Source organism: Camelus ferus, chromosome 16 (assembly GCF_009834535.1).
Source record: "Camelus ferus isolate YT-003-E chromosome 16, BCGSAC_Cfer_1.0, whole genome shotgun sequence".
Taxonomy (NCBI): Eukaryota; Metazoa; Chordata; class Mammalia; order Artiodactyla; family Camelidae; genus Camelus; species Camelus ferus.
The window spans coordinates 51887499-51913985 of NC_045711.1; the positions used below are offsets into that span (position 1 = coordinate 51887499).

The following is a 26487-nucleotide window of genomic DNA, read 5'->3' on the forward strand; positions in this document are numbered from 1 at the left end:
ATTTCCTTTTGTCCCCCTTCCCAAACTCTGCATCTTCCTCTCCCCTTCAAGGAGTCTTTCAGTTCTGTGTGGTTCAATGCAGAGGCATGCTATGCATCATGGTTCCCCTCTTCTATTGTGACCTTGACCCTCAAATGCCACTACCATCCACCCAGCTCACCAGCCAAAAATCTGGGACACATTGTAACCTACCACTCTCCCTCCCACTTGCCACATGCAATTCATTAAGCTCTATTGATACAGGTCCTAAACAGCTCCTGATTCTCTCCATTACTCTCCATACCTACCACCACCTTCATCAGATTACCTCCATCTCTAACTCAGCCACCAGTTTATCGATTGTCCCTCTCATGGTTATCTGTCTCCCTCACCCCACTTTACTCCCACTCACTTCTCCACTCTATAGCATGAGAGGGCTCCTTAAAACTCAGATGTGACCATCTGGACCACACCTCCCACCCAGTTTAAGGCCCTCTCATGGTTTCCCATTTCTCTGAGGATAAACACCCAGCATGTTAACAAGGTTGTTCTCTAAAGCCACACATCTGTGTTGGAGCCACACTGGTTTCTATCAGGGCCTCCTCTTTGCCTAGGCTGTTATCATTTCCTCTAACAGTCTCTCTGAAGAAACAGGTTTTGTAGAATACTGTCTCAAAAATAAAGTTAAGCTCTGAACTCTGGACTAGGAGGGTCTCTTTTTGGTTCAGGATACTGTATGTAACTGATGTTAAGCCCTGTGTGAAGACAAGTCTCAGAAGAAAGGGCCAAGCTGATATAGCACAAGAGAAAGGTGATGGATGGAGGAGATGAGTGCCTAAAAGCACTTCATTTTACTTTTCTAAATGTGCCCTGTCAAAGTGAAGGGAATAGACTGAGTAAAGCTTAAGTTAGTGGATACACAATGAAGTAGAATATTTATCTTCACACCCTTGAGCTTCAGACCATTCAGCATTAGAAAACACTACCAAGTCTGTCTCCCAACATGCCTGGGGCCTTCAGAGTGGAGAGAACTCCAATTTAATGAGCAAGGCACACCATCTGTCAACTGGATTGCTGAGTGGTAGCTTTACAAACTTTAGCTCCAAGAACCCAAGGAGTAGAATACTTTGGTGCCATTTGGGTAAGATATAGCCCTTGGCTCAGTGGTTAAAAGATCTTACACACTCTAACTACTCAACCTAGGAACAACAAGTGATATGTGTGGACAAAAACAAGATGTTGCCTGCCATTCCAGTCAACAGTGAATGTTGTCTGCCATCCAGCCATCAGCCACTGCAGCCACCCTGGATGGTGTGCCCTAAAGGGAATTCAGAATGAAGAAAAATAAGATACTGGCCCTAGACAGTGAAAACACATATCCAGGAATAATTTCAATGAACCCAGACTCTTGCATTTTCCTATACATAGAAAAGCACTAAAATCGCTAACTTGAGGTGTCTGGTTTTTGTGATTAGCAATAATCTTTTGATGTTCAACTACATGGTCATGGTTTTTGGGGTTTTTTTTATTTTTCTTCAGCAAAACCCCCTAGATAGCCTGGCTCCTCTGTTACCTCTTCAGAGCAGTTCCTCAGAGCTATCTGAGAGGCTGTCTCCCAGGCTATAGTCCTCAGTAAGGTCACCAAATAAAACATAACTCACAACTTTTAGGTTGTGTGTTTTTCTTCACTTGACATATGTGTGTCTTTGCTCCCTGTCCAGCCCACTCTCAACATTCTCTGTGTGAGTACTTGATGAACCATTGCAAAGGGGAGGCACCTGGCTTAGAACAGGGTGCTAGAGGGCTACATCCCTGGCCCTTACACTTTCTGGCAAGAGGCTTCAAGGGACACTACTGTAAACAATACCATTCACCAAAGCATTGACCTTAGTTTACAGCTAAGGGTAGAAAGAAGGAAGAGAAAGGGGAATGCATGATTCATATATATTCCTTATGGAACATGATTTTAAAATTGAAATGATCTAAAATATATTTTGTACCTAAATTAGTGAAAACAACTTAGGGGTTGCTCCTACCTCAGCTGCACTATGATCTTTAACCAGGTGGACCAGAAATTATACATCCAAGTGAGGGTGTATAAATCAGTCACCTTGGAAAGCTATATAATTCTTTGTTTGTGTTCCCTAGCTTATTTTATGTACTAAGTTTTGAGGTTCACTTATCTGGAGATTTTTTCCTCTTACACATGTGAATCCTTTGTCTCTAACTCAGTGCTTAGTACACAAGTAGGCAGGCAGGGTGACAAAACATATGCATCCAGAGTCAGATATTCAAACCCTGATCTGATGTTCAAATTTGATCTGATGTTCAAATTCTAGCTCTGCTACCTAGCAAAGTGAATTTGGTCATATTTCCTAAATCTCAGTTTCTTCATCTGTAAAATGGGGATAATAACTATCCACACCACATGGGGTTGATATAATTATATAAAAATAAAGCATATAAAATACTTAGCATTATTTTAACACAGAGAAGAGTCAACAGGTGTTTACTGCTGCTATAACAGAGATTTAATTATACACACACACACACACACACACACACAAACACACCAGTTATAATGCCTTTATTGGGGCATTATATTATTGGAGCTCCTTTTCTGGAATCATCTGGACATCGTAACTCCCATTCTTCCAAATGGCCTAAATGTGGATTTTTGGTGGGAGTTGATAATACAGAGAAAACTGAAAAGCAGTTAAATCTAAACCCAGTGTCTGTGAACTTCTTGACTGTTAGCTCTAGTCTTATTCTCTTATTTCTCTTTGTAACCATAATATCTTCCACAGTGCTTGACACTAACCCCAGCAAATATTTATTTAATGAGTAGAACATTTGTTGAATATATCATGGAATGAATAAAGTAGGTGGACAAGCAATTTACTCAGCTTGTTCACCCAACCTAGCTTCAGGACTCTTAAAATGCTCTCAAAGGGTAGAAAGATGAAACCCTATAAATTGGATGTGGAAACGATTTCTCTAGCTTTCCTTCAGTTCTGCCGTGCTGGACATTTTTCATTCTTTCTAGTGTCCCATCACATTTTGGATGTTTTCCTATGTGTCTTAGTTTCCTATTGCTGTTATAACATTACTACAAACTTAGTAGCTTTAAACAACACAAACCTATTAATAGTTCTGAAGTTTAGAAGTCTAAAATGAGTCTTAGGGGGCTCAGATCAAGGTGTCAGCAGACTGGTGTCCCTTCTTGAGGCTCCAGAAGCAAAAATCTGTTTCCTTGCTTTTTCCAGCTATTAGAGACCTTTTGCATTGCTTAGCTCCCAGTCTCCTTCCTCCATCTTCAAAGTGAATCATTCCAACCTCAGCTTCTGCCATCACATGTCTTTTTTCTCACTCTGATCTCCTTGCCTCCTTCTTATAAGAACCCATTTGATTACATTGGGCCCACCTGGATAATCCAGGACCATCTTCCCATCTCAAGAGCCTTAACTTAATTGCACCCACAAAGTCCCTTTTATCATGCAAGGTAACATATTTACAGGTTCCCAAGATTAGGATGTGGACACCTTTAAGTGGGGGTGGGGCATTATTCAGCCAAACCACTATGTTTCTCCCATTTAGTGTTCAATCTCACCTGGGTAGAATCTTGAACTCTACTTTTGATAGGACACAGGCATGTGACTGAATCTGGCCAATCTGAGATGCCTGAGACTTCAGTTCTGAAGCGAACAACATGAGAAAGTAGATCTGATATGGAATCCATTTTCTGATGAGATTGGTGGCAGAATTGTGCGACTTTCTGGACACCAATGGTGTCTGGTGACCAGTCCACATCAGTGATGGGATCTGGTTGTCTCTGCCCAATGGTGGCAGAGACAGGGGTCTTTTCTAGAACAATCTATAGAACCATCTTATAAGTGTAGCCTCCAAATCTGATTCTTTGTCCCTGTCATAGACGCAGTGAGCACCTGCTTTAATGAATTTCTTTTCTGCTTATATTACTCTTGAAGGGGTTCTTTTATTTACAACTAAGGACCCCAGTGGATACAAGCCTCCAGTCCTGAGTTGTAAGAAGTGCCAGCAGAGAGGCTGATGGAGTACTCCTAGAAAGCCAGGACAACAAACAATATTTTGGGGTGCCTCTTAGATGCCAAGTGCTTAGTAAAAAGGCTCTGAAGAACTGCTGTGCAATCATTCAAACTAAGGGATGGTAAAATGCACCATCCTTTGTAATAGTAGGAGTAAGGAGGAGAACGTTAAGAGAACACCTTATGTAGCTCTACTCAGACTTTCTCAATCTAAACAGACCAATACAAATATAATGCTGTTTGTGAAGGGATAGGAAGGGACATTTTGATTATTGATGCTGGTCAGCATGGATGCATCCCTCAGTGTTCTTCAAAGCACTTTACCCCATTAGTTGTTTATATGAAATTAAACAGTCTTGGAATGTCCATTAGTTTAGAAAGCAAAAGTACATCTGACTTAAGATTGCTTTTCACCCAGTGCCATTCTCACCACTGCATTATCTACAGCTCATTTATCCAAGCCCTTAGTTCACTTCTTTGTAGGACAGAGTGATTTTGATTTTTCAAAATAACATTTTTGTTTTTCTTTAATTTTCTCTGTGTCCTGTGCTTTCTCCTTACAGTTAGGAGGAGTCCAAATTTGACTGTGGCAGTTAGTAGCTGGGTGACTTGGACCAGCTACTTAATCTCTTTGAGCTTCCTTCTTCTATAAAATGTTGGTATTACACCCCTAAGCAGGCTTGTAGAGAAGACTGAGTAAGTGTGTGGTTTGGTAGCCAAGCTCAAGCTCTAGATTCAGACATATCAGAGTTCAAATAATAGGTAACAACTGTGTGCCCTTCAGCATGTCTCTGTCTCTGTCTCTGTCTCCTCCCAACAAAAATGGGAGATGGATAAGAATTCCCTTATAAGGTTAAATGATTAAATGAGATGGCATGCTCTCTGCACAATGCCTGTTAGCTACTAATACTATAAACTGTTATGTGGCCATTTGCAGTGGGTACCTGGAGTGAATTAAGAAGTTACCAAATGAGAGAATAAAATCAACTTCATGTTTTCATACCCCGCCCCCACCACTATCGCCCTCCTTTAATACAGTCCCTAGTGATCCAAAATACTCAGGAAACATTCAAAAGCTGCTACTACTGACAGAGGTCAGATCCATGGCTGCCTGAATTCGAGAAGAGAGGAACTGACTACAAAGGGGCACAGGGAAATCTGGGGGGACAATGGAAATGCTCTATCTTGACTGTGGCAGTTGTTACATGCCTAAATTCTTTTTCCAAATTCATCACACAGTAGATTTAAAATAAGTGCATTTTATATATACTTCAATAAAGTTGATTTTCATTATTATATTGCATGCACACTAGAGTAGAGGTTGGCAAAGTTTTTCTGTGAAGGGACAGACAGTAAATATTTTAGGCTTTGCTCGCCGTAGGCTCTGTTAAAACTACTCTGTTGTAATTCAAAAGCAGCCCTAGACAAAATACAATAATGAATGTGTGTGGCTGTGTTTCAGTAACATTTTGTTTCTTGACTGAAATTTGGTTTCATATGATTTTCATGTGTTCCAAAATATTCCTTTTTTTTTTTTGCAAACACTGAAAAATGTAAAAATCATTCTTACCTTCTGGCCTTATGAAAACAGGCAGCAGGCTAGATTTGGTCTGTGGGCCATTGTTGCCAAACCCTGCTCTACAGTTCAAAAGAGTCAGTCACGCAGCACTCTGAAATCTGCTTTAGGAGCTTCTCAGTGCAAATGCCATGTCTAAGAGGCTGAGGAATCTAGCTCCTGTGAGACCTGTGGGGTCCTTGCCAGAACCCACCCCCTCTGTGGCTAGGCTAAGTTGCTGTTTCCCACCTTCAAGTTCCCCATCTGTTCAGAGAGGACAGTTGTCTCCCAGAGGCCCAAAAAGCTCATTCTTTTTGTTACTTGGGAGAAAATGCTCTATCCAAGTGCAACAACTGATCATGACTCAGGTGATGTGTCTGGCCTATCTCAATCACTGGGGGAAAGGTTTTCTTTTTTAAGTTGTCATTCCTAAAATTGCTTATCTTTTCAGCTGATGTTCTTATTTCTGAATGTGGTCTGACCTTTGCATTCCCAAAAGAGAAGGGTTATTTTTTCAAGAACTGGCAGCAGAACAGTACTCTTAAAGCTTACTCCTTCTCTGCCACTGCCATCCCCAGCACAAATCATCCCTTAGGGAAGGCTTCCTCTGAAAATATTTGGCTGGGTAGGTCCAGAGCTACTTCAAGCTCCTCTGACAACAAAGGGAGCTTTAAAAATCCAAATCAGCACAAACTGAGATTTCTTTCTTTTTTGTTTTGTTTTGTTGTTTTTGGTTCCCGACACTGATAGGAACTTACAGAACTTTTTTAGGGTGGTAAAAACTGCCAAGACTTCCACAAAAGTCAAGATAATTCTGGGGTTCCTAAAGCCTCAAGGTTTTAAAAAAATTGTTTTGAGTAATTTCATCTAAAATTTAACCTACCTTTTACAGAAGAAAATGTTTTCATTGAATAAAAGTATTTAAATCAATCATTTGTATTAGGGAGTTGCAAACTTTTTCTGTAAAGGGTCAGACAGTAAATATTTTAGGCACTTCAGACAATACAGTTTCTGCTGTAACTACCCAAGTGTGTTGACTGTCATATAAAAGCAGCTGTAGACAATGTATAATTGAATGAGCATGACTGTGTCCCAAGAAAGCTTTGTTTACAAAACTAGATGGTGGGCTAGATTTGACCTATAGGCTATTGTTTGCTGAGCCCTGTCCTGAGCTGTGGTATCCCTAAGTGGAACTAGGTAGATTGGGGAAGAAAAAATAAAACTTAGGTTAACAGATATTACTCAGAATATCTGCAGGTAATCTTGTAACCATCATTAGAGATTAGGGAGTAAAATCCAACCAATCAGCACATTGTGCTAGGAGTGGGAACGGGATATACAAGTAGACTAGATGAATCTTGACCACAGTGAGTTTTCCATTTGATAAAAGAAGAAAGACAGGTCAGTGATGAGCAGTATGAGATACAGTAAAAGCTAATGGGGTGTAGAGAACCCAGAGACCACTGCTAACTGGACTGATCACAACAGCATTTACAGAGAAGGAGACCTCTGGCTGAACTTGGGAGATGGGTATGATTCAGGTGGGTGAAAACCAGATGGAGAAATGCAACATGAATAAAGGCATAAGTAAGTATTCATAAAACGTGCTCACAGAATGGTGAGTAGGTAGATTGCAGCACAGTTGGAAAAGTGTTTATGCAGTATCATAGAAGACTCTTAAACATAAGTTTAAACCATGTGAACTTTTTGTAGTTAGTGGGAGGTATTGAATATTTCTGAGCTTCTAGTACAATGTTACTTACAAAGCAGGCAACTCAAGGAATCCTCCTCCTTTAGAAAGACGATGTGGCTGGCTGCAACTTACATGTTATGAATGTGATGTTACTAATGGGTTACATTTATTAAGCTATTATTATCTGCCTGATAATAACATACTAAGTGCTTTACTATCATATGCCATTTAACACTTATACAAAAAAATCACTAGGTGGTTATTTTTATCACGATTTTACAGATTAGAAAACTGAGAGGCAAAAGAAGCTAACTTACCCAAAGCCATTCACCTTGGAAGAGGCAGAGTAGGGATTTAAACCTAGGTCTATGTGCCTGTAAGCTTTTAACCATTCTCCTAAATAGATTCTCAGTGCATTTAAACATATTATGTTTGAATAGTTAAATAAAACATTTTTAAAACCTCATTTCAAAATTGTCTCTTTGAGTGTTTCTCCTACTCAAAAATTCCCAGTATTATGATTATGTTTCTCATCTTTTTATCTTCCTTTTAGTTATTTTTTTAAAGAGCAGCAGATTCATAATTAAAATTTAGAAATTTTAATTCTGTTGAAATTGTATCCAATCTGAGCTCACTAATTTAACATAAAATTGTGATTTTTAAAAAATCAATGCTAGAGCTATCCATCTCTCTCTATAATTATTTTCACTTTGTTTTTGTCTACATTTTAGGTGAGCCTTGCTTTAATGAACACAAACCATATATTTATCTCACATGACTTTTTGCTTACACAGAATAGTGGAATAAATTTTAAAATAAGTAGAAATGCTTATAAACAAAACCTAGAGGGGAACAAACAGTTAACAACAGTTGCATTCAAGTTATATGATTACAGGAGATCTGTTTTCTTTTCTCTTATTCTCTAAATTAATTAAAATTGAATTCTACTAGTGTTATAATTTTAAAATGTAATCATGAGAAAATATTCTCTTAAAACAAAAGATTATGAAACAACACATTGGGATCTACTCTAATAAGCAACTAATAAGGGAATTCCCTAATGTGAAAAGTGACTATGTTCCATGACGATTCCATGATTCTTGGTTACATGCACTTAGAGTTATTAAGAGTTATCATTAACTCACTCGGATCTAATATCAGGGTAGCTGGTGTGGGCCTATCTTTGGCTTCCCTAAATTCAATCAATTTAAGAGAAATAAGAGTAGGGGCTTAGTGGATTAGTCACAACAGGCCATTAATCTCTGCTTTCTCAATTGTAATCCAGCCTCTACCAAAGTGATTGGGGGAAAAAAAATTCCACAAAAACCCACTCAGTAAAGCTCCAAAGCCAGCTCCCTAGAGACTGACATACTTAGGTCACAGTTTGCTTGTTTTTACTTAACATCAACACAGCGTTTGTCATCTGTCCTATTTCTTGTTGGTTTTTCTTTTATGCGTTTTGCTGAAAATCTCAGAACAGATATATTTGAAAAGGAATCATGGTGCATTCCCACAAATGGCCTAGCATTTAATTATCATGTTTTAAAAAAACATTTGCTCAACTGAACATGAAACATAAATCAAAACTATCTTTTCAGGTTGAAAATTTACTGAAAAAAAAATATGATTAAGTTTACCATGAGTGTAAATTAGTGCTTGGGGAAGCTGGCAAGATTGAATAATGAAAAGAAAAGAGAGCAACCAAATTCTAGTGAAAAAAAAATAGCAAGTTTTAGAACATGTACATATTATATATTTTATTATAAATGGATTGGATCATGATGCTATCTTTATTGTTCTGGTCAATATGCCAGTATTTACTAATGTACCAAGCAAGAAAAACGATGAGCAAATTCCTGAATCAGGATTTTGATTATGCTGTCATTGTCAAGGTCGAGAATTTACTGGGTCACATGAGACCATACGCTTATATTAGGGTCCTTGATAAGTCTAAACCTTAGCTGTAAAATGAAAATATGTCACTAATTTTTTTTTATTATTAAAGAAAAATGTGGGCCAGACTCAGTAAATTATCTCTGAAGATCATTTTATGAAAAAGACATGATGGTCTTCTTTCTTATTATCTTTACAATATTCCTCAAACATCCTAGCTTCCCCTAGTGAATCAGATTCAACCAACCTTAACTGATTATGTGTTATGCACAGGCATTGTGCTAAACATTTTCACATGAATTGGCTCATTTAATCCTCATGTTTTACATTATATTGGCAAATTCCTTCCTAATTTTGCCCCACATGTCTTTTGTTCTTTTAGCTTCAGTTATCACAATATAAAACCCACCATTTATCAAGTACATATGCCAAACATTATGCCGCATTTTTAAATTTCAGTCTCCCTTAACTCAAAAGATAGATATTACTACCTCCAGCTGATACTAAGGATTAGAGATTTTAAGTAACTTCTTAAGGTCACACAAGTAACAGTAGAGGTGAGATAAAATTCTAAGGCTCTAATATACAGACCACTGCTCCCCCAAGGTTTTCAGCAAATGCTTTTATGGAACAGTCAGTGGTGACCCCTGGAATCTTTCCCAGGACCTTTCTAGAGATCTACAAGATCATCATTCCACAATTATAGTTTGGATTAGTCTCTCATTATGCCTTATCCTTATACTTGTCTATCTCAAAAGCCATTTCCCACTTTTCTGCTCACTCACAGACTCCAAAGTTCTTCCTGTAATTTAATATTGCTGCCTTGACATTTCAAAAACTGGAAAAGTTTAGCATCAACAGTAAACTTTGATAACTTTCTTAAAAGTCTCTTAACACTATAAAATTTCCAAGTTGAAAAGGGATCTAGAAATTACCTAGTCCAATATCCCTGTTTAAAAGGAGAAAATTGGGATTCAGACCAGTAAAACGACTTCCCCCACAACACAACACAGTGGCAAAACAAATACTAACTACAACATATTCTAATTTCCATCTCAGTAATCTTTTCTGAAAACCACCTATGCCATTCTTTCCTGTAATTAATAAAAATATGCTCTAGGAATGATACTTAAGAAGGCTAAAAATTCTGGACTTAGGAAAGATACTTGCTTATTCTTAACCATGGTTTCCTGTCTTTGGTTTGACTTACCAAGCAAAAATAACATTTTGAATGCCATGGCTATTTGGTTTTTGCTTAATAGTTTTTGGCAGTGAACCACTGTTGAAAGGATCTGTCACAAAAGAAATAGAAGGCCAAAAATGGAGTCATTTGTGCTAAGGCCCATGTCACCAAATCGAGACTTAACACCTAATTTAGTTGCAGTTTCAGTCTCTGCCAGGAATATAGTCTTAACTAGTCACTCTGGAATTTCCTGGTCAGCACTAATAAGGTAATCCACCAGGTAGACTCCTGTCATCCACAGAAGGAAGGTGACCCTGCCTGAAACAATCAACTGTTTGCTAGTAACGTTCTTGTCCCACTCCCTTCTGCTATAAAAGTCTTCCATTTTAATGCTCAACATTACTAATTACCAGAGAAATGCAAATCAAAACTACAATGAGGTATCGCGTCACACCAATCAGAGTGGCCATCATTCAAAAGTCCACAAGACAAAAATGCTGGAGCGGGTGTGGAGAAAAGGGAATCCACCTATACTGCTGATGGGAATGCAGTTTGGTGCAGCCATTGTGGAAAACAGTATTGAGATTCCTCAAAAGACTAAAAATAGACTTACCATATGAGCTAGCAATCCCACTCCTGGACATATATCCAGAAGGAACCTTAATTCAAAAAGACACCTGCATCCCAATGTTCATAGCAGCACTATTTACAATAGCCAACAGATGGAAACAACCTAAATATCTACCGACAGAAGACTGGATAAAGAAGAAGTGGTAAATTTATACAATGGAATACTATTCATCCACAACAAAGAATAACATAATGCCATTTGCAGCAACATGGGTGGCCCTGGAGAAGGTCATTCTAAGTGAAGTAAGCCAGAAAGAGAAAGAAAAATACCATATGGTATCACTCATATGTGGAATCTTAAAAAAAAAAAAAAAAGACAAATGAACTTATATATAAAACAGAAAAACACTCACAGACGTAGTTGCCAGGGGAGAGAGGGGAAGGGATAAACTGGAGTTCGAGATTTGCAGATACTGTCTGGTATATATAAAATAGATAAACAAGTTTATACTGTATAGCACAGGGAAATATATTCAATATCTTGTAGTAGCTTACAGTGAAAAAGAATATGAAAATGAATATATGTATATTCATGTATGCCTGAAGCATTGTGCTGTACACCAGAAATTGACACAACATTATAAACTGACTATACCTCAGAAAAAAAAGGTTTTCCATTTTGTATAGTTCTTTGCAGCTCCTTTCTATTAGCTAGATGAGATTCTGCTCAATTTATGAACTGCTGAATAAAACCAATAGTATCTTTAAAACTGACTTGGTTGAACTTTTTAAACATATCTTTGAAAGCTTAATCACTGTTCTACATACTTGTTTACTCTGAGGAATTCAAGCATATTTCTGGAGAATTATGAACAGGTTATACATTACTTATGAATATAACATGGTAAAACAATAAAGAATTTCATACTGTTTTACCCAGTAATCACAACACTGGGATTATTTTAAAGAAATAATTCAATAGAAATAAATACTGATAAAAAATTTTTATCAATATTTATTATAGATAAATATTTAATATAGATAAATACTATAGACAATAAAATTGCCCAAAATGGCCAAACTAGAAACAACATAGATGCTCAAAAATAGGGAAAAATATAAATAATGCTATTTTAGATTAATAAATTATTATGGAACTATTACAATGAAAATTATAAATGTTAAAGTGGCAGATAGTAGCCAGTTGTTCACCAAAACATTTTTCTTTTCTTTCTGGGCACAAGACAAGCCTACAATTCCCAATCTCTTTTGCAATAAAATGCTGCCAGAAGTGATGTACACAATTTTCCTGTTAGGCCCATAAACACCTCTCCCATAATCCTCCTTCATACTCTTTTCTAACTGTTAATGTTGATGCTAAGAATAACATTGGAAGCATATCTTGGAGATAGCAGAGACTCTATCAGCCTGAGACTCCCAAGTCACTACAGAGACAGGATTCCTTCTCTTTATCCCTTCCCCCTCACCAAGACTCTATACACCACCACACACCCACACACATATTAGACAATTAATGTGAGCGGGAAGTAAGCTTCTACCGTGTTGTTACTGAGATTGGGGGGTTTACCAGTCCCAGAGTCCTGGATTTCCTGATCTAACACAACCAGGAAGCAACATGGGGGAATACTTAGGATACAACGTAAAAGGTTTTTTTTTTTTTTAAGTATAAAGCTTTTTAAGGGAAAAAGTATAATTGCAAACTTTGGTAAATAAAAATTTAGTCTATGAGAAATCTGTTTTCCTAAATTTTCTGTCATATTATTATTCTTCCATATTTAGCATTAAAATTAACTCAATGACTTCTAGTATCACTCATGTTTGTGACAGTAACACACATGCACATACAGTCCTTGGCTTGCAAGGAGCACTGATCAAGGAGGAACATTTCAATTGAACACACAATTAGCCTAAATAGCAAATGCATAAATAAAACTCTCATTTTTAAGTTGTTCAACATATCTTACCTTTAGACACGGCACATTATAAAACTTTACCTGGCTCAATCAGGCCCTAATTTCAGCAGTTCTAAGAGCAGAAGGAAGAAAAAAAAAAAGGGGGGGGCTGCACCAACTCATGCACTATTTTATTTGCATAGGACTCTCATTTAGCCACTGCAGCACAGAAATTCAAAGATGCAAACTAAAAGAACATCTTCACCACAGTGGAGAAACCGAGGTGGAACCTGTTACAGACACAGAAAATAATGATCTCACCACTTTATTTTTCAGTCTACAGGATGCAAACAACAAAGGGCTGGTACCATTACAGCGTACTGCAAGACAGACGCCAGTGACATACTTCCATTCACATCCAGGCTATCTAACAGACATGTATTACTCATAGATGCCTCACTTTCTAACTACCAGTATAATCTCCATATAGCTACTGCAAGATTAACAGTAGGAGTCTTTCTTCTACAACCTCCCCTTATTTTTCTCTATAATTAAATTAACAAGCAAACAAACAAACAATAAACCATCCAACTGACCATCTCCTCAAAGCTGTAAAGATCAACTAGAGATTGCAGGAAGAATATGCAGCCAAGATTAGCAAATCCACTATGTTCTTTAAATTTCTAGGCTCCTGACTCTCCCTTATAGTAAGAACTAGTGGGCACCATAGTTCTGTTATAAAAGGTCAGAGGAGAAGTAAAGTTTTCTCACACAAGGCTGAAAACACCTTAGAAACCAGTTTCCTGTGTTGTTCCGAATCAGTCAATACTAAAGGGTGGGTAGGCTTTTCCCCTGAAGCATTTTAGTTCATTACTAACTAAAGAACAGTGAACTTTCTCAAGTGCTGACTTCTCCTCAGCTGGAACCCAGTAAGAAAACACCACATCTAAGCAATCTCCTTTAACAGGAACAGAGATGGCATGGACAAAGAACAACAATGCATCTATTGATCCTCAGTTGCCCTAGTGAAGTCTTACAGTGTGGTATCACAAAATACAGAGGAGCAGAAATACATTTTAAACAACTATTGAGTGCTCCAACTAACACTGGTTTGTCAAATGCAGATAACAGTTGAGATTGAGAAGGAAATAAAAAAGTTTACAATAAGTTGCTCCCTGGGATGGTTCAGGTTCTGACTCTGCATGCTTAAAAGACCTCCATGCTATAGAAGCAAAAAGGCAGCGAACAGAGATGTTTTCTTCATTTTCTCTCCCTCAGCCTCTATACAAAATCTGAATCCTGTTTCCTAGTCTCCTGTGAAGACAGGAAAGCTATTCTGAATCACTCCTTGTTATTCATTTATATATTAATTCAGTCATTCATTATTGAGTATCTACGAAAATGCTTGGCACTGGGCTGGGCATTGGGGAAAAAATGTGATCCCTAAATATACATTCTACAAGGGTAAACATCACAGTCATTTGGCTTACTACATTTTATCTTCTGTCTGGCCCACTGCCTCATGCATAGGAGGGATTTATTAGCATTTGTGGGATTGATAAACCAAGACATTAAACCCTTTCAGAGTGACAGAGGGCCCTTCCATAGACATGCACCTGTATTTGTCCTTTCCAAAAATACTATAAGGTATTTATTATTATTCCAAAATCATGGAGGAGGAATGGCCTGTGCTCACTCAATAAATGCTGCCATCAAAATTGTTTTCCTTGAGGGTGAAAGGTAGCTGTGTGTACAGCAGGAAGAGGGAGCACAGGAGGAATACGTTGACTCATATCCTTCAGTAAATATGTTTATTCCAACTCTGGCACTGCTGCCAAATGTGTCATGAAGACAGCAGGACTTGGCTCTGGAAAGCTCACCTGAAAGGCACAGGCTTAATTTCCTACTGCAAGCCCCTTTGGCCTCAGGGCATGAAGTACTGGACAAAATTAAAGATTAATTCTGCATTTACTGTGACAAACGCTCCACCTCTCCCAGGTTAGGAGGGAAAGGCATTTGTAGGCTGTCTCCTTCACAACCACTAAAGATCTTTCCACCTCTATCCTGATCCTGATAGCACCTTAATGCAAATAAAATCAAACCCAAACACTGGCTACCCCATTACCAGTCCAATCTTGCTAATAAAAGTAATTAAGGCTTTGTTATAAAGTCAATCCCAGACCATTTCTTAGCATACACAGCACCCCACCCCACCCCTACATGCTAGAAATCCCTCAAAGTTTTGTTTAAGGTTACATGAAATGAAAATTGCAAAAAGTTTCAGGAAAGATTCAATTATGAAAGGGAATAAGATGATAGCTGCCATGCTGCAAAATCCAGTCAACCAGCAAAGTCCTGGCTCTTTTTCCTAGAGTAAAAATGCATGGATACAAGCTAAGTAAGGAGACAAATTCTGTAAGCTAAACCTACATTATCACAAAAGCTTCTGGAAAGCTACCTGGAGCTAGAGATGATACTGGAAAATAACTAGTGATCTGAGCCAAACAGAGCATAGCTGGACAAGAGCCAAAAGATCTAACCCTGATTGGTCTGCTCCTAAAGAAGAGAAAGGTATAAACTAGACCTACCCTCCTGGGCCTCAAAAGATGCCCTCCTTGCACAGAGAAGCAATGGGTAGTTTTCACTGACTATTATTATATGTAAGATATTACTGTTACTGGAATCATATTTCCTCAGTGGTCTTCTAGCTCAGCCTCATCCATCATACTCCACCTCCTGACCGTCCTCTGAGTTCATCATGTCCTATCTGATTGCCTTGTCTTTGAAAATGCTGTTTTTCCTATGATCATCCCTCCCCCATCAAACCCCTGGTCAATCAGCAAAAATATCCCAAAGCCAACTCTTTAGCTTCCTTTAAGACTCATCTGACACACCTTCTGACACTACTTACTCTCCTTCCTCTATTCCTCCCACCTCCAGAACGACTTAGACACCGCTTCTCTGCCCTACTCACACGCTGCTGTATCTCTTTTCACTGCAATTCTTATCACATTCTGCTATAACTACTAGTATGTTTAAAATCAGTGTCTTACTAGAAGATAATGAATTCCTGGAAAGAAAGGTCAGTTGTCTTACTCATTCCTGTTGGATCTCCAGTACCTTAAGTATAGTGCACCCTCAATAAATTTTGAATGATTAAGTAAACAAAGGAAGTCATTTCACTTTAGGTCTCTGGACTGTATATTAACTAGACCACTGAAAGGGTAAAATGGGTATATAATTCAGTGGACCATGAATATACTCTCTTAAGTGAACATGCAATCTATTGGAAATGAGAATTGTACAGAGTACAATAAGGTAAAGCAGCCCTACAGGGCTTTGCTATGCTCCAAGCATCTGTTTCCTGCCAAACTGTTCATCTATTGCTTGGCACACAATTACTCTTCACAACACAAAGATGTGTGTGGATAATTCATTAGCCTTTATCTAATGGCATTATTATTATTATTATTCAAATACAAAATTGGAGACATCTGCATTTACTTATTATGAAAATACCAAATCTCAAAGATTATGGTATAGCAGGTCCATTAAGAGATAGGACAACGGTCTTTTATTTTTTTTTTGTCTCTCCCTCAGAATGTCCCATAATGGCCTAATTGATCTATTAGACCAATTTTTTAATGGGTTTTATGGGCAAGAATAAAGGTTGACAAGCATACAAATAGTTGCATTTCTAAGTTATTGCTTATTGCAATCAAAGTATAAAAGTATCATTAAATTGTACACAAACCTGAATGTCATTTTCCTTATCTCTACCTTGGCTCCTCATAACTAAAAGATAGACACTAGACTTCTTACCTTAGCTTGCAAGCTCCTTCACATTAACCCCAAGTTTTAATTCTAGCCTTATATCTAGTCATTTAATCCAACCCATCTATTTTATATGCTCATTTCAGCATACTTCTGATACTTTGGGGATTTTTCTTCCATCCTTTCTTGTCTAGAATATAGTATTTTTGCCTCAAGGTATGTGTGTTTCTTTTTCCTGTTCCTTTGAAATCTCATGTGTCCTTCTAGCCCTAGTTCAATTGTTTTCTCCTCCATCAACCCTTCCCCTTCCCCACTTGCATCTGCCAACTTCTAACAACAGAATTTATTGCTCTTTCTTTATAATTCCAAAGTACTCTGCACACACATCTATCACATAACATGTATACCATCTTGTAAATTCTAAGGACCAAGTGTCGTTTGCTCTTTTTTGTAACTCCTAGGCTTGGCATGTAGTTAGCTGGCAATACTGTTTTGTTGAACACAGAAGAAGTGACTGAATAATTGTAATTTACAAAAACAGGCCCAAAGTATCAAAAATAAGGATTATTATTGATGGCAATGAGGATGATGATTTTATGGGAGTTATCTCCAGTCCACTGAGTGACTACCACATGTCAGGCACCATGGCAGAATCTCATGTACATTTTCCCCAGTGTTCATTTTACAGAGACTCAGAGAATGTAAACAACTTCTCCAAGACCAGAGAGTGAATGCTGAAGGGAGTATTCGTATTTCGGCCTATGTTGGTTCCAAAGCCCATGCTTACTCTCATACGATATGTGTGATTTGGCCAGTGATTACTGTATTCCAGACACCATGCTAGGCATTTGTTTTATTTCTTACAATTACCCTGTAAGGTCAAAAACTTTGGTAAATAAGTATCATCTCCATTTTACAGATGAGAACGCTAAAGTCCTCCTAAAACTCAACTGTCCACAACCTCAAATAGGCTACAAGCTATGTGAAGTATAGCAATAGTTGGAGACATGGAACAAAACTTAAAAATAAAGAAATGTTAGAATTTCAAACAACTTTTCACAAGTTCAATCCACTGAATTCATGTAAGTTCTATAATTAAAAAAATAAAAATTACCAGGAAATTAAATATATTAGGACACTCCATATTCTCTCAATTCAACACCTCCCTAAGTGGGCTCCTCCCAACTTTCCAGTATTTCCTAAAGTCAATTTGTTTTCTCTTTTCCAACTAGGACAGTCTTCTCTGTACATCTTACTCATTCCTATTCCACTCCTTTGAATGATGTGGTCCCCTCTATCTCTTCTCTCTTAACCTCTAACTACTATCTAATATCCTCTTCTTCCTTCATGTCTGGATCTTTCTCTTCCACAGCATTTATGTTCTTTATCAGACAACTAGGCATTATTCATACTGTCTTATATCATGATACATTTTGTGTATGACAACTTTGCTTTCATAACTATTTTAATCATTAAGCATTATTCATATTATTTTAAATCACTCTACATTATGTGTATGTATCTCAAGTTTTGTAACTATATCTTAAGCATGGATCATTCTATAATACAGTAAAGAGAGAGATACTTTACATTTACATAACACAAAGAAGATTCAGGGTCATTTTCTGATGTTTCCCTCAACAATTATTTGAAATAGGCAAAGAAGATATAACTTTTCATTTCACAGACGAGAAAACTGAGACTCTAAAAGGTTAAGAGAATTGCCCAGTCATGTAAGTAACTAAGGCAGAGTTCGATTGCAGGGTGGATCTTCTAACTTCCATTTCCTTTCTACAGTGGCCTGCTACCATTTACATTTATGATCCCTGGATCTCTTCCTTACCTAAACCCCAGGCCCAAATATGTAATGCTTAATTAAGGTGAAAAATTGGGATGTTAAGCACTGACTGCCTAGGGTGGCAATCATACACCCTCTCCCCACGTAAGAAAATGTTTCTCAATATTGACAATTCTTTCCCGACCCTGGGATTTTGTATTACTCAGGAAGCCTCTTGTCTCACAGCCAAGAGAGCCTCATCTATGATTTCTGTCAATGATGAGACTATGTGACATCACATGGGAAACTGGACTCAAAGAAATCATACTGCCAATAAGATCATCAGATTCTTTGTTGGGGTGGAGCTCTTTTTTTATTTAATGGGATTTTCTATCTCAAATCATATTGACAGCATATGTAGTCTGCCATTTTGGAAGCACTTTAAAGTTGGATCTATATTGAGTTATAATTTACAAGCAAAAAGAGGAAAAAAAAAATTCTGTTGCTCCCCTGGGAATAAGCAGGTTCTCAGGTGATGAAATTTTCCAAGCCTCACCTCAATATTGGGCTTACAGGGATAAAGTGGGTTATACTCTAACTATGCACCAAAGCCTAATGTTACCATATTAGAAAGAAAATTGAGACGTTTCAAAGTTGTTAAGCCAAGACCTTATTGAAAGTAGGATTTGTGCTCAATGTTATAAAATGCACTAACGATTTTTTTTTTTTTTTTTTTGCTCTTAAGTTGTTAGGGAGGGAAGTAAAGGTTCTATTCCTATTCCTCATAAACTCATGCAATGCCAGGTTTGTAGGAAAAAAAATATATATATTGCAAGCTTACTATTCCTGAGACACTGTGCTAAATGAAAAGCATTAACCATTTTATCATTTTATCATAGAACAAACATGTGAGGTATGTACTATTATCCCCTTCTTCCATGTAAAGAGGTTGATGTGAAATCATTTTAATTTTCAGATTAGGAAATAATGTATGAAATATTCCTTTCCTATAGGCATTGCTGATCATAGTGCACTGGGGACAAACAGGTTAACAGTCTCATCTGTTTGAATGACAGAGTCATGTACAACTCAAACACTATCTTAATTCCAGCCCTAGACTGTAATCACACTAAACTTCCACTTCCAAACTCTCTAAGAATTACAACATTTAAATGCAACCTACTTTTTAAATTGGAGACATCAAAATAAAAAATACTTAATAAGAACATTTGAAAGAAATCTTGCACCAAAACATAAGTGATATACTAAATTTTGACTCAGAACCGGGTGTGAACCCTCCAAGCTGAACCTCTGTGGGCTTTGGTTGCTTCATTTATAAAATCGTCCTACAAATTCTGAGACTATATGAGTTAGAATATGTTCAATATTATGTAATGCATGTGAAAGTGCCATATAATTCTAATTACTATTGCTGTTATTATTATGAATAAACTGACAAGGATGTAAAGTTACTTATAAGGAAGTCAGATGTGCTGTGTAAATTAAATCAGACAGCTGTCTTTGGACCAGGAAATTCTCTCCTGGTGCTGCTATGTATCATTCTCGCTGATCTGAGCTGCTTTTGTAAGAAAGGGGTGGTGCTCTTGCTAGCACAGGGAAATATCATCCTGGTTTTCTCTCTCTCTCTCTCTCTCCCTCCCCCATCTCCACAGATCTTGGCTGCCTTACGTTTTCAGTAAAATGAGATCTGGATCTAAAGCGGAGCCCCAAGAACTTCCAGATCATGGCATTCCCTCTTCAGACTAGCTGTGTTGTGTTTAAATAGCCAAATTCTCTCAAATGGAAGGCACACATGCTACCTCCCCAGCATCCACCCAAGCCTGACTAAGCTAGCTAGCAGACCCCCAGCTTCATCACAACCAAATGATTAATGTAGAGCTAGCAAACAAATAAGCCCTGGTGTCTGTATTTTAAGCAATATTGCCACACAGACCAGAGAGAAAACTCCTTTGGGTATAATTTAAATTTAGGGGGTGAGGTGGGATGAGAGTGGGAAGCTTTGGTTAACAAAACACTAAGTTACAAAGTACCAGAGTGTTCCTGAAAGCCAATTGAAATTCGGTTAATATACCTTCTACAGACCAAATTTACTTCCAAAATTTTTCTTCTGCAGAATGTTTACACTGCAGACTTTTGCTGACCTTTTCTTGTCTGGTATTTCTCAGTAATGAAACCAACTCTACAAATGCATCAATCATTGATGCCTGGTAATTCAGTAAGAATTAGTACCCATTTACTAGGTAGGACAATTCATCCCAAATAGCAGATAGATATTTTTTTTTCTTTTAATTTAAGGTTGAGTAGGTTCTATGAATACAGGCTTATATTCCTTTTGGTAAAGCTAAGTCATGATTAAACTAAAACTGCAAATCATGGAAACAGAAATGATAGTTCCACTAAACTCTGCCTGAGCCATAATTATTTAACTGTAGTGCATTGCATTCCTATACCCCTTAAGGCTGCCATATGGGAAAACAAAGTCCCCCAAACTGTGGCAAATGTGAGTCATAAATATATTACTAATCGGAATTGTGACATACATGGGACATCTCTGAATGAACAGTTCTGCTTATAGAGAGAGGAGGCCACCTTGGCCCTGGAGGAAGAATGACCTTTTAAAGTTTATGGACGTGTAAATATAGAGTACATTATGTTGCATCTGTGCCTAAATGTCTTCATAAAGTAAAATTAATGCTGGAACGCTAACCTAGTTTTCCATGTTTAGTTAATAGCTAGCAATTTTGCTTACACTTTTATCTCCTCATTACATAGCAATGGTGATTATTTAGTAAATACATGTGAAAGGCCATAGTACCTCTCCTGGGTCGGAAAAAAAAAAAATCTTCCTAATGCTTCTATTTATATAATTTAGTTGCTAATACACCAAACCAAGTATAGCTGTGACAAGCATCCCACTAATGCCTCTTTTGGAGTCTAAGACCAGAATGCATTCTCAGCTGGTTTCCCTTTGTGCCGGCCTGACCAAATGCAGAATAGGGGTTGGGGACAAAGGATGGGGAGGTCCAGAGCCTTAATGAATGTTAACCTTTTGTAGATCTTAAAGGGACCCTGGTTGTCTGATTTGAAAATTATTTATGATGCTGGAAAGAGACAGGGAAAGGCTATTTTATAACTGGTGAAATAATAAGGAACAAAGAGAGAGTTTATAAGAAACAAGTAGAAGAGAAAGATGTAAAATGTGGCCATATAAGACACCACCCAGTCTATCCCTGGACATATGACTGATATAAACCGTTACAAGTCACCTGCAGATTTTTTCTCTTAGATGTAGCATGGGGAAAAGGGTAGAAGATATGGGGTAGCCCCAGGGCACTTTTGATTGTCTTCTTGGTACACGACATATCTCTAAAGTATTATAGAGGCAAATTTCTAAGTAAGGTGGTCAAGCCCCAAACAGAATGATTTCAAATAAAAGATCTCCCCTATTCCTGCCCTGAATAATGGTATTTGGAACTGGGTCCAGGATAAGGGCAGAGAAGGGATTTTAATATCCAGAATCACGTCAGGCTTAAAGGGTGGGGATTGGCTGGGCTGAAGGAAGATGCAGGAAACATCTCCCTCCACCCCAACACAGCTCAAATATGCCTGCTCACAGAGGCAAGGTTTCTGCTCTCCTCTTCTGTTGACTTCATGGGAAGTTGGCTGAGTCCCCAATTCTGCAGAGGGAATGCAGGCAGAAGGGAGTAGTGCAAATGGGCCTTACTCTGGGTGCTTAAATGACAAGTGTGAAGGGAAATGGTATGGACGTTGTCAATGAAAGGAGGCACTGAACTGAACTGGAGAATACTGCTGATCCTGGGGCTTTTTCTCACATCTTCACTCCACACCTGCAACTCCCTGCACTTACGAAGACATTGCTTGGAAATCAGAATCCTTTCCAACACAGAAACACAGCACTGGCAGGCACAAGCTCTACTTCCTTCAGCTCAATGCCCTGGCTTCCCACTGGCTCCTAAAACCACAGACTGGCACAAGTAACCTGAGGTCAGTAAGTCTGAGCCAGTACATTCTTGCCACTGGGAATTAGGAAAGACTGGGATCCAAAGTGGTATTTATAATATTGTGTTGTTTCAGATGAGTTTTGCTTTTATTTGAGGTGGTCCTGATGTGTTTGGGGAAGGCATGGAGGACCTCTACATCTCTCTAGTCCCTGCTGGTACTCTCCAGGCCCCGCATCCTCCTGCAGTCTCCTGAAAGTGCCTAGATACCAGGGCAGGGCTCTGCATCCATTTTTTTCGGACAGGAACCGCCGAGTTTGGGAACTCTGAAAGCCAGGGGATGGTGGTGGGGGTTGCCAAGGATCAGATTTCCATGCCAGAGTTCTCAACCAGGAAAGCAGTTGAAAATCAGCTCGATCTGCCTCTTCTTTCTCAGGGGGCCCCCACCCCTACTATGTTCTAGGACTCCATTCAGATACTACCCACAAGACACACACACACACACACACACACACACACACACACACACACACACACACACACTGTTGGGCTTAGAAGGTTTTCAATTCTGAAAGTAGCAAACCTGCAAAGCTGAAAAGGTTTCTGCCACCACCTCTCTCCCGTCCCACCCCGAGAGGCTACTTAAATATCTACACACAACAAAACCTCATACATTCCGAAGATCACAACATAACCCGATCCCGCCTGTGCCTCCAGCGCGTCCCATACCTGATATGCAGACGATGAAATTGGCTTGAAGAAGAAAAAGCACCTCCCAGACTATTTCCATCCTCTGATTCTCATTCCAAGTGCATCACTCGACGGGAAAACAGGGGGGAAAGGGGGGCCCCCACACGGCACACACACATGCACACGCGCACACACTTCCCAGCGAGCGCACACTCGCACTCCCACCAGACAGCCAGCCAGGGACAGTCACCCCCAAGATCAATATCGCAGTTTGAATTGTTCCAGCAAATCTCCCCTCGGGCTCGACGGATGTGCGCCCCAGATGTGCTGACACATATCCGATGCCTCGCTGCCCGGGTAGTGTCCCCGCTCGCCGGTCTTTGCTCCTCGCACAAGGGGTAGAAACAGCACTAGCAGCGGCGGCGACAGCCACCTGAAGCCACCAGTGCAGGGCTCTTCCTGCAAAAATGAGACCCCGATCCGCCTTGCGCCCCAAGAAGACATAGAAGATAGACCCCGCCGGGCCGTGCCGCGCAGTTCCGTGCCGCTGGCAGCTCGCAGCTTGCTGGCTAAGCCCAAGCAGTCCGCGACGAGTTGCCCTCGAAGTCCGCCCTCCTCATCGGGGCATGGTCAGACGGTGGCTGTTCCGCTCCGGGGCCGTTTTCCTCCTGCTTCCGCCGGGAGGAGGAGCAGACAGAATACAGGGAGACAGAAAGAGGCAGGGATTACTGTCCGAAACTGCCGGCTGCCAGCTGCCTCCGCCGACCCTCCCTGCTACACAAGTCCGCGCGCAGCCTGCCGCCTCGGAGCCCGGCTCTGGCGGCGCGTCCAAGGCGCAGAGCAGGAACCGTGGGGAGCCGGGTACCCAGGAGCATCGGGAGCCCGCGGGCTCCCTACCTTGCGCGCGCGCTTTCTGTTCCTCTGCTATTTTCCTGGGTTCCCCAGAACCGCCAGTTGCCTCGCTTCCATCGTCCGCAACTAGCACTGCCACTGCCGCCGCCGCCGCCGCCGCGATTTTCCGCAATGCAACTGCAGGGGTCGTTATTGCCTCGCCTATGGATCCCGACGCTTCCCGATTCTGAGGGGAGGTGGAGGGCAGGTGGGGGAGGGGTGGAGGAGGAGGGAGGTGGGCTACGCCAGGTGAGCGTCCTCGCTGCCGCCCGGAGCCTCGGTGTCAACCCAGCCGCCCCGCGCCCGGGGGCGGAGGCAGCAGGATGCGGTTGGGAGGTGACGCTTAACGCGGCCATAATGAGAAGCAGAGGGCTGAGCGTCGGAGCTTCGGGCCACCACAGCAGCCGCCAGGGCCCCAGTGCTGAGCTCCAGCTCCTCACTCCGCCCCGCCCCGGCTGCCTCTATCACCCTCTAGGATTTGGGGAGTTTTTCTTCTCCATAAAAAGAACTTCGCGCCAGCTGGTTAGGCGCGGGAGACCTGGGCAGGACTCATCTTGGGAGTGCTGTGCTGCGCTCTCCCTCTGCTGCGGAATATTGGTTGGTGGTTTTTTTTTTTTTTCCTTCATAATTCATTCCCTTCCCTCTCCGTCGTTCCTCTCCTGCCCCCTCCTCCTTCTCCCTTTCCGCTCCAGTGCCTGAACACTACTTACCCCAGAGTTCTCTCTGCAGGTTCCTAGACCAGGTCCTGCAAGTCCCTCACCTCTCTCCTCCCGAAACCGGCTAAAACCGTCTTTCCAAGTCCGGGTGTGAGCAGGGGCCGCTGCCAACTACGCCTCTCCAGGACTACTGGAAACCCCGGCTTTAGGGGAACAAGCTTCCCTTCTTTTCGTTTCGTTTATTCCGTTTTTCTTTCGGGAAGCTTAAGTGCTTTGGAGGCTTTTGCTGAGCTCCAGAACACTCTGGCAGCAACGCTCAGCAGCTTCCCCAGATTTCCCTACCGACCGCGGGCGGGCGCGCGCGCGGGCGCGCGCGCACACACACACACGCCCAGAGCCCGGCTCCCCAAGGCCCCGGGGAAAGGTGGGGGCTGCATGAGCACTATTCATGACCCAGTCCCAGGCCGACGCCGGAGCCGCTGGTCCGCAGGAGATCTCGCCGCGACCAGGAAAGGACTTGCCCTGGTAAACCGTTTACAAGGGAATCGGAAGGAAACCCTGAGCTCGGGACTGTTCGCCTGAGAAGAGCTGGCAGCGAGAGAAGACAGGAAAAATAGCAGATTGGCACTACCTCTACGGCCGCAGTAGAGGTTCGAGAAAGCCCAGACTTACCTCTTTTGAAGTGCCGAAGAAGAAGACAGGGTAGGGGAAATCCCTGGAAAGATCTTGCATATCTTGGAGAGCTTGTTCAGATTGCAAACTATGACGTTTGGAGATTTTGCACAAGCGCGGATGGACACACAACAAACACAAACACACCTAACCCGCAGGGGATTTTTTGCACTTTTTAATTTTTGTTGTTTAGAAGCCATTTTAGTGTGAGGCTCGGTCAAATAACTACATAAAGTCTGGATAAATGGAGAAGGCGAAGGGGAAGGGAAATTGGTACCGTTCATCCTCACAGTCAAGTTAGTAAGGCTTCCAGGCTGTGAGGCATCTGAGAATGCGGGGTTAGAACCAAAGGAGTTATACTGCAGGGTTCCCAGGGTTCTTTAACCGACTCCAACCGCTCAGGAGTACCGCGGGTCTTTTTGCAGAGCGGCTGTTGGGTGAGGGGTGGGAGAGCAAGGAGACTGAGCAGAGCAGCCACTGTGACTATGCCCGGGTGAGCTTCCTGGGCTTGGCAGACGTTAGGAGCCACAGCTGCGTAGTTCTGCTGCCTTCAGGGATTCGAAAAAAGAACCACAGGCTGATTTGCCTACTGTTTAAAACTCAGGTGTGACTGAGCTATCTGGTCTCTGAGATGAAGGCTAAGGACTCCAGGTGGTCAGCACATTAAAAAAAAAAAAAATCTAGGCCCAGATGAAGGAAATCCAGGATTCTTATGTAGAGAGCTTCCAGGCTCAGCAAAAAAGACAAGAAACCTCAAAATATTGAAAGAATCTGAAGTAGTGAGAATTAGCCCTTTTGGGAAGTATACTTGGGTCGGGGAGGTCCTCCATGCCATGAAAGTCCACCGCCCAAAAAAGGATTGTTGGAGGGACTGAAAAGAAAGCAGTTTGCCAAAGAGGAACAGATTCCCTCCAAAGAGCTTTTGGAACCATGGACAATTACCTAAACATGTGAAGTTTATTTTATGTTAGTTACATCTAAAGATTATCCATCAAAGTGGATCATTAGCTTTCACAAATAGAGGGAGAGACTATAATCATAATTAATCAAATGGATGTATTTAATAAGCTGTGGCTGGACTAGGCTTAGAGAAGCTCAACTTTAGTGCACTGTTGCTGTTCTATGTGAAATATTACTGTAAAATTACCCAGACTTTGAAAAATACTGACAGTTATAGGAGTTGTTCTTTAATTTGGA

General features: G+C 40.5%; 1 protein-coding gene across 1 annotated transcript in view; it reads right to left on the bottom strand.

Moving 5' to 3' along the window:
• The window catches only part of CA10 (carbonic anhydrase 10), a 511272-nt gene extending 487131 nt beyond the window's left edge, over positions 1–24141 (bottom strand). The window contains exon 1 of the mRNA XM_032457987.1: positions 23111–24141. Coding sequence (XP_032313878.1) covers positions 23111–23171 — 61 coding nt within the window. The 5' untranslated portion in view covers positions 23172–24141. The remainder of the gene's footprint in view (positions 1–23110) is intronic.
• Between the last annotated feature and the right edge of the window lie 2346 nt (positions 24142–26487).